The sequence below is a fragment of the Larimichthys crocea genome, chromosome III (assembly GCF_000972845.2).
Source record: "Larimichthys crocea isolate SSNF chromosome III, L_crocea_2.0, whole genome shotgun sequence".
In the NCBI taxonomy this organism is placed as follows: Eukaryota; Metazoa; Chordata; class Actinopteri; family Sciaenidae; genus Larimichthys; species Larimichthys crocea.
This window is the reverse complement of record NC_040013.1, coordinates 1075648-1089939: the sequence shown is the minus strand read 5'-3', so window position 1 is coordinate 1089939 and position 14292 is coordinate 1075648. Positions and strand designations below refer to the sequence as shown.

The following is a 14292-nucleotide window of genomic DNA, read 5'->3' as shown; positions in this document are numbered from 1 at the left end:
TGCGCCCTCTCCGTGACTGTCGGATCACAACGTATCGCAACTTTCACTTCCTCCCGCAACAAAAATGTAAAAAGCAACTTTAACCACAATTTTTTGGAAAACCTCATGCAACATCAGGGATTTTAGGCCGCAACTATTTCAAAAAAGTCTGTGAAATCCTGGTGGGACTGATATCATTTCAGTTATAGACTGACCCCGGCCCCCCATCACAGAAAGGAAGTTGATGTGGCCCGCACCGAAAAAAAGTTTGGGGACCCCTGCCCTAATGTAACGTTAATATTAGAACAGTTGTTAAGTGCAGTGATACTCCAGTGACAGCTTCAGTGCTGTTATTCTCTATATTGGCACTCCGATTACTTGGTCTGAACTAACTGTTGTCTTTAGTCCATTTTGAGCACTGCTTACAACATCCATGTGTTTATATAAAATGTATTCTGGCAACAGGTTTAACCAATTTGTAACAAGTTCCCTTGAAAGAAATAAAAGTACAATTGACACAATTCTTGCAGGGAATCTGCTTCCCCCTGATCTGGTGGAGCTGGTAGGACGTTTCACCAACGGGGAACAACAGACGAGAAAAGTTTGGACTGTCCTGAGCGTACGGGTGGCAGAGCCAGGAGGAGGTAACATCTGTCTGTGTGAGGACGTTCAAGAACCGGAGACTGCTTTGCAGTCAGCGTTAGAGATTTGAATTTAATGTGGCTGCTGCAGGTCGACAGAGGAGCTCCATGAGGAACGTGACCTTTCGGGTTGATTGAAGACCAGGCGAGCCAGGAGCTGGGTGGCATGTGGAGTCGGGTATGGTCTGATTTTTCTGGGAAACCGAGGCAACAGAACAATTTTCATTGTAGTATACGAGACAAAAAGTGAAGAACTGTTATTCCAATATATATTTAATTTACGATATATTCAATAAACAGTTCAACTTATAAGGTGAAAGAATAACTCTAAACCAACTAAAACCAGTTTTAACTTCATGAGACTAACAGTGTGAAATAGCCTGCTACGTATTCTTTGCCTCAGACACTGACATGATTTAAGGCACATGTATGATGAACAATCTGTACAAACGAGCTGAACAAGAAGAGCCCGTCATGTCGGGTCTGTTCAGTCCGAGTCCTTGTGTTCGTGTGCTGTGTGTTGTTGTGCATTCAGCTGAAAGAGGCCTGGTACTCGGTGCCTTGTTGGATGATCTTCCAGCAGGACAAACACCATCTGTTGCAGCTTTTTGTGGGTTTGTTGGCTGCAGGAAGCTCTCTGTAACCTCCAGGCCCTCCTTCATAACCAATGTCAACTGACTCACGGTGTCAGTAACCGGCTGCTTCGCCGTGTTTCCTGGCGTCGGACACGGCGCAGATGCAACCGTCCACCTCCTCCACGGCGTTGACCACGCTGTAGAACGCTGATTGGGGTATTTGTTTGTGCCCGAGATCTTTCAGAGCCTGGATGACATCCTGAAGGGCAAACAGAGGAGAGGAGGTTCAGACGGAGCAAACACCAAGTGTTGTTTCGGTGAACAAACGTACGTACGAAGGCGTCACCTGATCAAATTCAGACTCAAACTGTGCAGCGTTATCAGACGTGACAAAAACAACCGGAGCAGCGATCGCCTCCTTGAGACTCTTTCCGAACCAGAGGTGGTTCATGAGTGCCTGCAAGAGAAACACAACAATCTTCCTGATGAGGAAGTGATGATTGCGAGCACAGCATCGCTCACTATGACAACAGCGAGGGGCATTAGTCTGCTGCAATTTATCTAAATGGCACTTAGCGTGATTGCCCTGGAGACGCACCGAGGCGATCCCAGTCGTGATCCTGCCGCCACCAGACCCTCCAATCACCAACGTCTTAGACGGAGACTTCAGCACAGTGGGCGCCATCGAGGACGGAGGCTGCTCCCCTGAAACACAGTGAAAGACGTGATTGACGGGACGGACGGCGGCAATTCAGAGCAGACAGCAGCCGAGGTTGAACTACAACAACGTTTCATTCTCTCTGTTATTACCTGTTATTAACTTTCCTCTGATAAACGAACCTCTGTTCTCACACTATGTAACTTTGGGCTCCGGGTCGGGAGAAGTACGTAACGCTTTACGGCACTAAGTCACACAGCAGCAACTATTTCACTGATTCTGGTGAAACTGGATCATATTTTATGGAGGAAATGTTTTCTGGTTTTCCCTCTGATGTCCTCCGGCTGCTCCGCCTCAACTCTCTGTGATTTACAGAGTTTATGATGGACAGTGAAGTAAACTGCTGACAGCTGTAGCTGCTGTTAGCTCAGTTCGTCAGCTTGGCGGTGAGCTCAGAGCGACGGGTACCCTGAGTGTTTGTACCAACAGGCGTTATGGACGACCAGGAAGAAGAAGAGGAGGTAACCAGGCTCAGCAGCTTCTACGGACATGATGGCAGAGGAGAAGAGAGTGAAGAGGACGCTGACGGAGGAAGCTAAGAAGAGAAAAGGAGAGAGTGAGCGAGCAAGAAGCCGCCGGACAAGAGTAAATGTGGGACTGACTTTTAGTGGTTGGTGAGAGCTTGGTGAAATAAAAGGCTGAAAGACAGACGCCGAGCTGGGCTGACTGCTGCTGGACTAGGCAGTGAGATCAGCTGCTGCTGGTTGATGTTTGGGTTTCATGTTACAAAACTAACTAAACTTCCTGTCAAGCCAGTTTAGCAGATTAGTATTACCAGGAAAGATGTTATCGGCTTTCCCGCAGAAGTCTGACAGCTCGTTGTTGAGGATGACTCCAGTGTTCGGAGAAAAGACCTTCGAGCCAAATCTGTGAGGGAAATCCAGATCAAACATATTCTGTAAATATTTAAACACTGCACACTAACGGTGCTGTTAGAGAAAGCTCTGGCACTGTTGGTACTGACATGTGGTTGATGGTGCTGGTTACGGACACGGCAGATCCGTACTGATCCAGCACGGACACGTGTGTGGTGCCCATGGCGTCCACATACGGGGTCATGTTGTAATACTGCGGATTGTGAGTCTGGTCGTTTTTGATCAAACTCCGGATGTAGTTAGCGAAACTTTCCTCTGTGAACTTCTTCACCTTACATGAGAGACACAGAGGATTTAAAACACGCAGGTCAGTGTTAAAGGTTAATATGATCGTACGTCACGGGGAAAGTACGGAAGAATAAAGCTGCCACGTCGGAAAAAGAAAAACAGATCGGTTTTTCACATTAAAACAACTTACAAAACTTTCATTGTTATAATATTCCAGTAATACAGTTTATACATAATAAACATTTTGTCATCACAAAAAAAATTTCATGTTATAACCAGATAAAATAGTATATTGATATCTTGTAACGTGAAAAACGTGTTTTTACAACAATAGGCTTCACGTTCCGTTCACGTTATAACAAGAAAAGTTAAAGTATAAGTTTTTATTTTGTCCAAAACATTTTGTTATAACAAACCTTTCACGTTACAATAAGATAAATTGTAAAATGTTAAAACAAGAAAAGTTTCTTACATTAAAAAACGTAACGTGACAAGTTAAAATTGTAACAATATAAAATAATATATATCGTAAAAACAAGTTTCTTGTTAGGTTTAACGTTAAAGTGAAACAGAAATCAGAGGTTATATTTGAAAGTGAAACATCTAATGCTTCAAAGAATATCATAAAAAATGGTGGAAAGTAACTAAGTACATTCACTCAAGTACTGTTGATTTTTGGGTACTTTCACTTGAAGTAACTTGAGTATTTCCATTTTATGATACTTCAAACTTTACTACGTATGGAGGGAAATATTGTACTTTTTACTCCGCTACATTTATTTAACAATTATGAAATCACTAGTTACATTTTCTCCTGAAAAACACGATAAACAAACAAAACTTTGTATTTCTTAATAATTAAACTGATTTTGAAGTATTTCCATTCAGCTCCATTTAAACTGATGTGCTTACTTTGATATGTTACGTACACATAGCTGATAATACTTGTGTACTTTTACTCCCATTACTTTAAAATAATACTGATGTATTCAGCCATAATGTTTCACTGGATGCACTCACGTCTTCCGAGCTGAACTTTGGGTCGCGGATGTGTTTCTTCAGTCCGTTGGCGAACTTAAAAGCTTCGACGTAGTGATGATAGGTGAGCGTCTTCTGCTCAGCGCTCAGAGCTGCTGGCTTCAGGTCATATCCTGTAAATGAACCAATCAGATCTTTTATGTTTCTAACGTGTCTGACGAGCTTTGTGTTGAGATGTTTGTGTGGATCTGAACCTTTCATGATGTTGAGGATGAGGCTGAGGAGGATGCCTCCAGCGGGAGGTGGAGGTATGAACATCTGATACTCTCCCAGAGGAACTTTCCACGCGTCCGTCACCGTTACTCGATACCCGGCCAAGTCCTGCGCCGTGAGCGTTCCTCCTGAGCAGAACGACATTCACACAAAGCAACATCTCTACATCTCCACGTAATCAAGACTTTGAAGGGATGCCGGCAGCTCGGCCTGGAGAAGAGCTCTGCATCGATTTGTTCGTTTGTAATCAGATTACTGAAGATAGAAAAATGGCTGAAGCCCATCTGACAATACCTGCCTCCTGTATGTCAGAGATCAAATCCTCTGCTATCCTTCCCGTGTAGAAGGCGTCGGCCCCGCGAGTCGCGATGGTCTTCAAAGTGTTGGCCAGTTTCTCCAACTTCACAAAGTCGCCGGTCTTCAGCAGGTTCCCGTCCTCGTCTGAATACAGCTTCCTGAAGGACAGACAAAGGAGACATCAGGTGAAGGTGGAGAGGTGAGGTGCTGCTCGTCGGATCTTCTGGGTTTGTTTTGTACTTCAGTGACTGCGTCTGGTTGGTGTCCAGGTGCGCGATGTATCGGCCGAGGATCTTGGGGATGGGGAATCCGTCTCTGGCCAGCCTGATGGTCGGATCAAAGAGGTCGGACCACGGCAGCTTCCCGTACAGCCTGTGGGCCTCTTCGTAACCACGAATCTCACCTGGAACCCCGATCCACTGAGGACCTGGACGGAAGGAAAGTAAATACAGTCTTGAGCTGCTTTTTTGTACCAGGCTGTAAACATGTTTATTTCTGCTGTGACATTTGAACATGGGGACTTATGGAGACTGACTCAATTCTGGAGCCAGCCTCAAGTGGACGACAGGTATGTAAATGATAATATCTTTATTCTGTTTATGTGACTACACTTCCTGTCTGATAGTAATCTTACACTTTCATATACACACATTCTTGTCACAACAGGATTATGAGCTGCTTCAGACTGCTGCTGTTCCCCTGAATGTGTGTGTGGTCTCGTGGTCGGTTCCTCCGTCAGGATGGAGGTCGGGGGCCTCCGGTGTGTTTACAACCAGACGCCCAGAGAAGACATTTGTATGTCCAAGAAAGGAGTGACGGCGGCACACGTGGTGTAAATCTGTCGACTTCTGTTGTAAACAAACGTCTCCAGATGGAGAAATGTTTATTTATGTGCGTGCACTTGAGCCCGGCGGTGACCCGGTGACCTTTGAATATTATATTCAGGTAACAGAACAGAACCAGGAAAACAAGAAGAGCTGCTCTCAGAGGAATGAGGAAGGTCGACCCAACGGGAAGTGTACCTGATATGAGCTGGAACGTTTTGGGGCAGGACTGCAGCAGGTTGGACTTCACGTTCTTCGGCACCGTCTCTCTGGAGTTGATGATCTTCACCTTACCTTTAAAGAAAAACAAAGAGACGTGATGCCTGAAGCTCACCTGTGCAGCAGGTCGCTCTGTGACTCAGCTGACAGTTACCTGAGCTGTCCATCACGGTGAAGATGGACCCCCCTCCGATGCCCATACTCTGCGGGTTCATCACGGAGGTGCACAGCAGCGCGGCGATGGCGCCATCTACCGCCGTGCCTCCTCTCCGGAGGATGTCCCTGCAGGAGATCATCACATTATTGTCAATTTATAAGATGCACAGGAGCGTGACCGGGACACGGAACTGCCGGGCTTGTTTTGCATATAGGGCGATGTTACATAAAGAGTGTTTGTCCGTGTTTGTTAGAGGTGGAATTAACTCCTTACTGACTTATTATGACCCAAACAGATTAATAAACGTGACATAATGTTCATATAAACGTGATTTCATCCCGCAGCTGATCAAATGTAAACTCAAACCATAAAATCAAACTTTAATCTGGTGCGTAAAAACTTTAATCTGGTGCGTAAAAACTTGGATCTGGTGCGTAAAAGTCGATATTTGTGTGTTTAATTCAAACTCACCGTCCGATCTCTGAACACGTCTTCGTGTCTGCAGCCACCGCAGCGCTGGAGAAAGTGTCATTAGGACACAGTACATGTGAGGACTTGCGCCTCACAAGTACACAAATAATCACAATCACCGCAATCACGCACAGCAGCATCAGCGCGCAACAAGTGTACACCCGCGCCTTGGACCGCGCCATGGTTTGTTTTTGTTTTTTTATCCAAGCAGCTCCGCGCGGATTTATTGAAGTTTCATCAGAGTTTCACAGTTCATCTCTTCTGTTACCGGGAGTCTGTACTTTCCCCCATCAGGAGGGAGGCGCACCGCACAGCCTGGCTCCACCTTCCCTCCTCCGCCTCGACCGCAAAGATAACAAGCTGTGGAGCAACCGTTGAGCCACTGATACGGAGGATTAGAGCCACATGTAAAGTATTTATTCCAGAGATTAAAGTCAACACAACAACAACAACAACAACAACAACAACAACTCAGGCTTAATCCTGACTTTAAGATCAGAATTATGACTTTAAAGTCAGGATTAAGATCTTAAAATCATAAAGTTAAGTTTAAAGTTAAATGTATGACTTTAAACTTAACTTTATGACTTTAAACTATTAATCCTGACTTTAAAGTTAATTTTATGACTTTAAACTCTTAATCCTGACTTTAAACTCAAAATTATGACTTTAAACTCGTAATTCTGATTTTAAACTAAAAATTATTACTTTAAACTTAACTTTATGACTTTAAACTCTAAATCCTGACTTTAAAGTTAAATGTATGACTTTAAACTCTTAATCATGACTTTAAACCTAACTTTATTACTTTAACTGCTTAATCCTAATTTTAAACTAAAAATTATGACTTTAAACTCTTAATCTTGACTTTAAACTCAAAATTATGACTTTAAACTCTAAATCCTGATTTTAAACTTAATTTTATGACTTTAAGATCTTATTCCTGACTTTAAACATTAATCTGTGTATTTGTGTTAATTAATTAATTAATGGCTGTTTCAGGTGTAATTATGCTCAGAGCAGTCAGGCTGATCATTGACACACGTCACTCTCCGTCATGATGACGTGTTGGCGGCCTCTTTGTTCTCTGAGACTTCCTGGACTAGTTGTTTGGTCACCATTAAACTGCTGTGAGCTGCACTGCATCATGGGACATGCTGTCCACAGGCACGTCAAACTGTAGTCCATGAGCGCGCCACGAATCGACAGGAAGAGTCAAGTCCAGCACAGACCAGCAGAGGAAGACCGGATATGACCTTCAAAATAAAAGTGTTGACAAAGGCAAGCTTGGAAAACAAAGAATCTCAATTCTTTTACTGCTGCGGCTGTAAAAGTGCTTTTAAATTAATAAAATCTGCAAACCTATTCTATCAAACCAAGAGTCCAAAACTCAATTTGAACTTCTTAAATTTTATGAAGCCAACACAAATAATTATCAGTTATAGTTAAAATTATGAATTTATTCATTTTGTCAATAAACTTAGCAATTAACTGCTGAATCAGTGTTTCAGCTCTAAATGTTAAAAAATAAATAAAGTATTGTTTCAAACATTCTTACAGTGCTAAAAGAGTTCCGACAACATGAAATCAAAACGCTGTTGTACATTAATGGTTTCCTTTTTCTGACTGGTTGATGTTTAAATATGCAAATGAGGCATTATGTAATTAAAATGCACTAATTTCCACACATTCAAAGAACATAAATTGGATAAACTCTAGTTCAAACTTGTTGATTTAGGTTGTTGACATGTCAGAGTCGAAGGTTTTTACAGAGAAACGTTTTTTTTATGACAGCAGACATGAAAAACATTAGTATTTATTATTATTGTTTATTATTTATTAATTAATATTATTTATATAATTATTTTATTAATGTTTATTCATATTATTTATTATTTATTGTTATATTTCGTTTTATAATGTTATTAAATTGTTTATCATTATTATTTATTATTATTATTGTTTATAATTGTTGCTATTATTTATCATTATTGTCTATAATTATTATTTATTATTGTTGTTTATAATTATTATTGATTATTATTATTTTAGAAATTGTTGCTTCACATTCAGGTGGGAGGAGTTTGCACTTTATTTTGAAAGGTCTAGCCGGATGTGTGGCTGCTGCTGTCCTCCCTGATTGAGCTTCAGTATTTACAACAACACGCTCAGAAGCTGCTGTCCATCAACAGACAGACAGACAGACAGACAGACAGACAGACAGGCAGACAGACAGACAGACAGGCGGTGCTGCAGCTGTCTGTTAGAGGATGGGTGTCGCCTCCTCCTCCTCCTCCTCCTCCTCCTCCTCCTCCTGCCGGGTCTCCCTCTGAGCGTCTCCTCGGACCGTCATGTTGGCGCGTGCTCTCCGTCCTCCTCGCCACCACCTCGCGCACTGCAGTGGTGCGCAGCTCCTCCCGGACAGACACCTGTGCGCCTCCGCACACGCGTGAATGTTGACGCAAGGTATGCGCACCCAAACAAAACACAAAGACGGCGCGCGGTGTTTGTGTAGATTGGAGTGTGTGTGTGTGTGTGTGTGTGTGTGTGTGTGTGTGTCAGGCTGGGTTAGGGAGGATCCATCAGAGCTCCATGTTTGGTTTGGTGCGGACTCCTGACGCAGTGCTGCCGGCTGCAGCTCCACGATCATTATATAATCATGCCAGACATTCATTTGATTATTTTATTACATTAACCTGCTCCTCTCCTCCTCCTCCTCTCCTCTCCTCTTCTCCTCCTCACCTCCTCTCCTCCTTCTCTCCTCCTCATGGAGGATCAATTTGTGGGTGGGTATCAACACTGTTTACATAATCCGATGCGTTTCGTGCGCAAAAACCTGAAAGCTTCGCAGCGATGTGCCCGTGACTCATGGCTTTACACAGAGGTGTGTGTGTTTGTGTGTGTGTGTGTGTGTGTGGGTGGGTTTCAGCAGGTGTGCTCACACTCCTCCTTCCCTTCCCTCCTTCCCTCCTCTCCTCTGTCCTTGTCTTTGTTGTTGCAGCCTGAAGGCGCGGCGTCTGTCTGAGCGATCCGCAGGAATCTACCGCACCGCCGCCATGCACCGGAGAGACGCCTTCCCTCGCTGCAGAGCGCTGACATGTTGAAGCGTGTGAAGTGTGTCAGATCAGATTAGCAGAGTGTTTACATCACAGGGGAGGGGGCGCCGCCGCCGCCGCCACCGTCCAGACGTGTTAACCGAGCCTTCATCAGCACTTTAGTCCCGCCGTGATGGAGTGGTCGCTGGAGAACGTGAGGGAGATGGTGGCCGGAGGGATGCAGTCCATCAGGGAGTGTGAGATCTGCGCCTTCGCCATCGCCATGTGCGTCCTGCTGCTCTTCATGTGGTACTGTTACCGGGTGGGCCGCGAGCACGGCTCCAGCCCGTTGCGTGGCCGGTACCTGGCAGGGCCCGGCCGGATCGGCGGCGTGGTGGGAGGCTTCATGAGTTCAGACTGCCGCGGCCGAGGCAAAGGGAAGCACGGGTCGATGCTGGAGGAGCAGAACGGGTTCGCCTTCTGCCAGTCGGCCGAGTGTTTCCGGTGCACCAGCGCCGGAGAGAGTCTGAACCAGAGGCTGTACCACAGCCTGCAGGACTACGCCAAGCGCTACACCTGGTCAGGTATGGGCCGGGTGCACAAAGGAGTCCGAGATCAAGGCCGCTACCTGAACAGCCGACCCACCATCCAGCGGCCGGAGGTCTTCTTCCTCCCGGACCTCCCGTCGGCGCCGTTCTTCTCCAGAGAGGTCCAAAGACACGACGTGGAGCTGCTGGAGCAGAGCTTCCCCGCCCTGTTGGCCGAGTTCGAGAGCATCTACCACCAGCCGCCGGCCCGCAGCGGCTCCTCCCTGCCCCCGGGGTGGAAGGCCAACAGCACCCCTCGTGGGCAGTGGTGGACCTACTACCTGGTGAACCAAGGCACCCCGCTGGTGCTGAACGTCCGGAGGTGTCCGCGGGCCTGGAGGGTGCTCGGCCAGCTGCGCACCTTCATCGCCAACAACGTGTTCGGGAACGCCTGCTTCTCCGTGCTGACGCCCGGAGCGCTGATCAGCGAGCACTACGGCCCGACCAACGTCAGGCTGCGATGCCACCTGGGTAAGAGCGAGTCATGTGACGTGTGAGGCTCAGGCGAGGCGCACCTGAGCCCTGCGAGCTATAAATAGAGATGTTTGTTGTTGTGTGAGGACACGGGACGCTCGGAACAGGACATTTTGTCTGGGAGGTTGCTTAGCAACACAAAATGCTTTAAAATGGATGTAAGCCTCACACTGACACGCGGGTGGTGCTGGTGGTGGTTCTGTTTCTCCGGCAGGTCTCCGAGTGCCGCCGTCCTGCGAGCTCGTGGTCGGTGGCGAGCCGCAGTGCTGGTCCGAGGGCAGCTGTCTGCTGTTTGATGACTCCTTCCTCCACCGGGCCTTCCACGAGGGTAAGACGGGTTAATCTGATCGACAGGAAGTGGAGCCGACACAGGGAGTGCAGTTCCTCAAACGTCCACTTGAGGCTGGCTCCAGAAGTGAGTCAGTCTCCATAAGTCCCCATGTCCAAATGTCCAACTTCACAGCAGAAATAAACATGTTTACAGCCTGGTACAAAGTTTGAGTTTGTTTCCTCAGTTAGCAGATAGCTGTGTAGCTGCTGTTAGCTTGTTAGCTCAGTTAGCCATGCAGGTAGCTGGTTGGTGTTCTACACCTCCAGCACAGGAGCTTTGTACCACCCTGAGAACGACGTTTACAGGCTCTGAAGGGGAATGCTGGTGGGAAGCTCTTCAGAAACCTGCCGGGGACGTCACGGAGTCCACGTCCATGTTTTATACTGTCAGTGTTGGCTCTGTGGGAGCAAAGACACCAACCATGCACCTGAACGTGCCTGAAGGTGCCACAGGAGACGACACACTACTGAACCCAAACTACAGCTAGTGAGAGCGAGCTGTAGTGTGGGAGGAGTGACCTACTGACTTAGATTCAAAGTCTGCTGCTGAATGAAAGTGTGTAAAGTACATTAGCTACAGAGACCAAAACTGTTTTTTGTACCAGGCTGTAAACATGTTTATTTCTGCTGTGAAGTTGGACATTTGAACATGGGGACTTATGGAGACTGACTCACTTCTGGAGCCAGCCTCAGGTGGACGTTAGAGGAACTGCACTTCCTGTGTTAGCGTCACGTCACAGCCATGATGGTTGCCGCTTGTACATCTTGAACTGAACACTATAAACCTGCAGCTACGACTGTTTCATGTTTGTTTCTGTTGGTGCAGGCGGCGCCGAGGACGGGCCCAGAGTCGTCTTCATGGTGGACCTCTGGCACCCGAACGTGGCCGCCGCTGAGAGACAAGCCTTGGACTACATTTTCACTCCGGGCCGCTTAGAGGACAAAGAAGGGAAATAGAAAGACGTCGTGAGTCCGGGCGCGTTAGGGAAGTCTCTGATCGTCGGAGCAAAACTGTTTTTTCTGCCTCCAGACCAGCTCGCACACTCACTGTGTACATACCCTCCGTCTCATGCAAAGCAGATGAGCAAACATTGGACCTCTGTTATCAGTCCGCCATTTCGTTAACGCGTTTTAACACGACCACGGCGACATTTCAGCATTTTAGACCGCCTCTGCGTACGTCTCATATCATACTCAGACGAGATAAATGACTCTTAACGAGACAAACGACGTGTCGCGTGGATCAATCAGCCCCGAACCCCTTCACGTGTTTTCATACATTTCTGCAAGGGCTAAAAAAATGTCATCACCCAACACACCCGACATGAGTTAGCACATTTCTTTCAAGCGTTGGACAAACGTTCATTGAGTTTTTGTGATTTATTTTTTTATTTTTAGCGATTTCACGACTGAAATAAAGAAAGCTAGCGTCAGATCCACCTGACCCGGGTCTGTTGCTCGCTATCGGCAGATTCAGTTAGCACCGGTTTATCAGTGGTTGGATACTTTAGCTAAGTGGTTGAGGGTGAAGCGATCTGTCCATCAGGAAACTCACAGAGAGTTGACGGCTAGCCGCAAACTGCTGCTAACTGTAGCTGCCGTTAGCTCCGTTAGCCGATTAGCTAAGAAGTTACGTCCATGTGGCAAAAACAGTCAGAGACTACATCCACGTCAAACACGGAGGGACGTGTTGCTTATTAGCGTTTAGAGTCGCCAGTAGCACTGCAGCTAGCACTAAGTCAGTTAGGTTAGCTATGTGGCTAACCGTTAACTGTAGCTGCCGTTAGCCCCGTTAGCCAATTAGCCAAGAAGTTACGTCCATGTTTTATACTGTCCACGTCAGATACGGAGGGACTTGTTGCTTATTAGCGTTTAGAGTCGGGGTTACAGCGCTAAGTCAGTTAGGTTAGCTACATGGCTAACCGCTAACTGTAGCTGCCGTTAGCCAATCAAAGGTGTTTGTATCTTTAGCAGTGGAGGGGTGACACAGAAGTTACGTCCATGTTTTACACTGTCTGTGGCAAAAACAGTTGGAATACAGTAGCTGGGTTTGACTCAGTTAGGTTAGCTACATGGCTAACTGCTAACTGTAGCTGCCGTTAGCTCCGTTAGCCAATAAGCCAAGAAGTTACGTCCATGTGTTATACTGTCTGTGGCAAAAACAGCCAGAGACTTTGTCCAGTTCAAATACGGAGGGACTTGTTGCTTATTAGAGTTTAGAGTCGCCAGTAGCACTGCAGCTAGCGCTAAGTCAGTTAGGTTAGCTGGCTAACCGCTAACTGTAGCTGCCGTTAGCCAATCGAAGGTGTTTGTATCTTTAGCAGTGGAGAGGTGACACAGAAGTTACGACCATGTTTTACACTGTCTGTGGCAAAAACGGTCAGAATACAGTCGCCGGGTTTGACTCAGTTAGGTTAGCTACATGGCTAACCGCTAACTGTAGCTGCCGTTAGCTAGTTAGCTCAGTTAGCCGTGAAGCTAGCTGGTTGGTGCAGCTTCAAAGGTGAGCGTCACGGAGGCTCGACGTGACGTCGCGGATACGTCGTCCGTGTTTACAGTCTGTGGTCGGCTTGCAGAAACATCATCTCTCTCGTGTCGCGTGTCTTTCGATAACTGAGGTCCAATGTTGATCACGACGTGAATGTTTACAGGCGCTAACGTCTCCGTCATGACTCCTGCTGGTGTGGTAGTTTGTCGTGCTCTCCCCCGTCCTTCTTCTTCTTTTTGTTTTGTTGGAAAAATCAGTCCTGCTTTCACGCTGAGACATGGTTAGAGAAGCACATTTTCAGGCAGAGTCGAGAGCGTTTTTGGTAAATTTACTAAACTATGATTTGGTTGTATTTGATATCAGGTTTGTATTTCTGTAAATAAGGTCGAGGTTAAAAAAAAAAACGCCTGAGCGGTCTGATGTTTTGAAATGATTGTCTTCAATGCTAGAGTTATTGTGTTGTCTTGATTTACAGCTAACGCGATCCATGAATCATTTTGATAGATTAAATTTGTAGATTCTGTAAAATGTTTATGAAGTGCGATGTTCCGTGACGTGTTTCCTTCTTCTGTTTTTTTAACTCACCGCCTCAGTCCTTAATTCTTCTGCAGCACTTCATGGATGAACTCGTGTGCGGTGAAATTTAATGTTCAGCAGCTTTAACGCTCCATCTATTCGATTCTGATGTTTACAGACGTACGTGCGGTTATTCACACGCTGTTTACCGACACTCACATTGAGCTGTCCGTGATTCGGTTTGAAGTCATTCCCGAAGCTTTCGCTTAAAAAACAAAAACACACACAAAAAAAAAACACGCGGCACACGGTGGGGCGCCCATTTTGTTTACATTTGATGAAGGATTTGTCCTTTAACACCTTCTTGTGTGGATTTTGAACAGTATTTCTGTACATTTAATAAATGGTCGAGTATCTTATTTAACCAGCTGTTGTCAGGTGTGTCACTTTTACACTTCGCTTCCTCCAATATGTGGACAAACAGTCAGGTGTGAGGTACTTTCAGGTGTTCTTCATCATATCTACACGTTCATTTGATGTATTAACCTCCTTTAATTCCCTTTCTCGGTTCCCTACAGCAGCATGTGACTGACGGCGTCCCTACACGAGTTAACGTTAGCTTAAAAA

At 46.0% G+C, this 14292-nt stretch overlaps 2 protein-coding genes across 9 annotated transcripts; one reads left to right on the top strand and one right to left on the bottom strand.

The window, feature by feature from the left end:
- Nucleotides 1–224: 224 nt before the first annotated feature.
- Nucleotides 225–6654, bottom strand: ggt5a (gamma-glutamyltransferase 5a). Of its 6 annotated transcripts, none has more exons than XM_027273013.1 (12): nucleotides 6236–6654; nucleotides 5762–5889; nucleotides 5587–5682; nucleotides 4805–4991; nucleotides 4562–4722; nucleotides 4249–4395; nucleotides 4037–4167; nucleotides 2878–3059; nucleotides 2689–2780; nucleotides 1542–1900; nucleotides 1304–1454; nucleotides 225–822 (listed from the first exon to the last, which is right to left on the bottom strand). In XM_027273013.1, exons 1-11 carry the CDS (start codon nucleotides 6415–6417, stop codon nucleotides 1308–1310), a joined length of 1812 nt encoding a protein of 603 aa, XP_027128814.1. In that variant the 5' UTR covers nucleotides 6418–6654; the 3' UTR covers nucleotides 225–822; nucleotides 1304–1307. The 6 variants fall into 6 exon arrangements, 5 of the variants coding, with proteins under 5 accessions (XP_027128814.1, XP_027128812.1, XP_027128805.1 ...); XM_027273011.1 differs by having other exon boundaries at nucleotides 225–814; XM_010752435.3 differs by lacking the exon at nucleotides 225–822 and having other exon boundaries at nucleotides 853–1454; nucleotides 1542–1652; nucleotides 1794–1900; nucleotides 6236–6651.
- Nucleotides 6655–8358: 1704 nt separating this feature from the next.
- On the top strand, nucleotides 8359–14089 carry asphd2 (aspartate beta-hydroxylase domain containing 2). Of its 3 annotated transcripts, none has more exons than XM_027278098.1 (4): nucleotides 8359–8701; nucleotides 9237–10328; nucleotides 10546–10659; nucleotides 11488–14089. In XM_027278098.1, exons 2-4 carry the CDS (start codon nucleotides 9464–9466, stop codon nucleotides 11616–11618), a joined length of 1110 nt encoding a protein of 369 aa, XP_027133899.1. In that variant the 5' UTR covers nucleotides 8359–8701; nucleotides 9237–9463; the 3' UTR covers nucleotides 11619–14089. The 3 variants fall into 3 exon arrangements, with proteins under 3 accessions (XP_027133899.1, XP_027133901.1, XP_027133900.1); XM_027278100.1 differs by lacking the exon at nucleotides 8359–8701 and adding an exon at nucleotides 8746–9021; XM_027278099.1 differs by lacking the exon at nucleotides 8359–8701 and adding an exon at nucleotides 9001–9119.
- Nucleotides 14090–14292: the final 203 nt, after the last annotated feature.

What these genes read in the sequence shown, in the direction of transcription:
- ggt5a (XM_027273013.1), bottom strand. Translation starts at nt 6,417, where the DNA reads ATGGCGCGGTCCAAGGCGCGGGTGTACACTTGTTGCGCGCTGATGCTG. An exon ending in CAAAGTTCAGCTCGGAAGAC is followed by an intron (nt 3,060 to 4,036) that starts GTGAGTGCATCC and finishes CTCTCATGTAAG; the next exon opens with GTGAAGAAGTTCACAGAGGA. An exon ending in TTGAGTCTGAATTTGATCAG is followed by an intron (nt 1,455 to 1,541) that starts GTGACGCCTTCG and finishes TTTGCCCTTCAG; the next exon opens with GATGTCATCCAGGCTCTGAA.
- asphd2 (XM_027278098.1), top strand. Translation starts at nt 9,464, where the DNA reads ATGGAGTGGTCGCTGGAGAACGTGAGGGAGATGGTGGCCGGAGGGATG. An exon ending in CAGGCTGCGATGCCACCTGG is followed by an intron (nt 10,329 to 10,545) that starts GTAAGAGCGAGT and finishes TTTCTCCGGCAG; the next exon opens with GTCTCCGAGTGCCGCCGTCC. An exon ending in CCACCGGGCCTTCCACGAGG is followed by an intron (nt 10,660 to 11,487) that starts GTAAGACGGGTT and finishes CTGTTGGTGCAG; the next exon opens with GCGGCGCCGAGGACGGGCCC.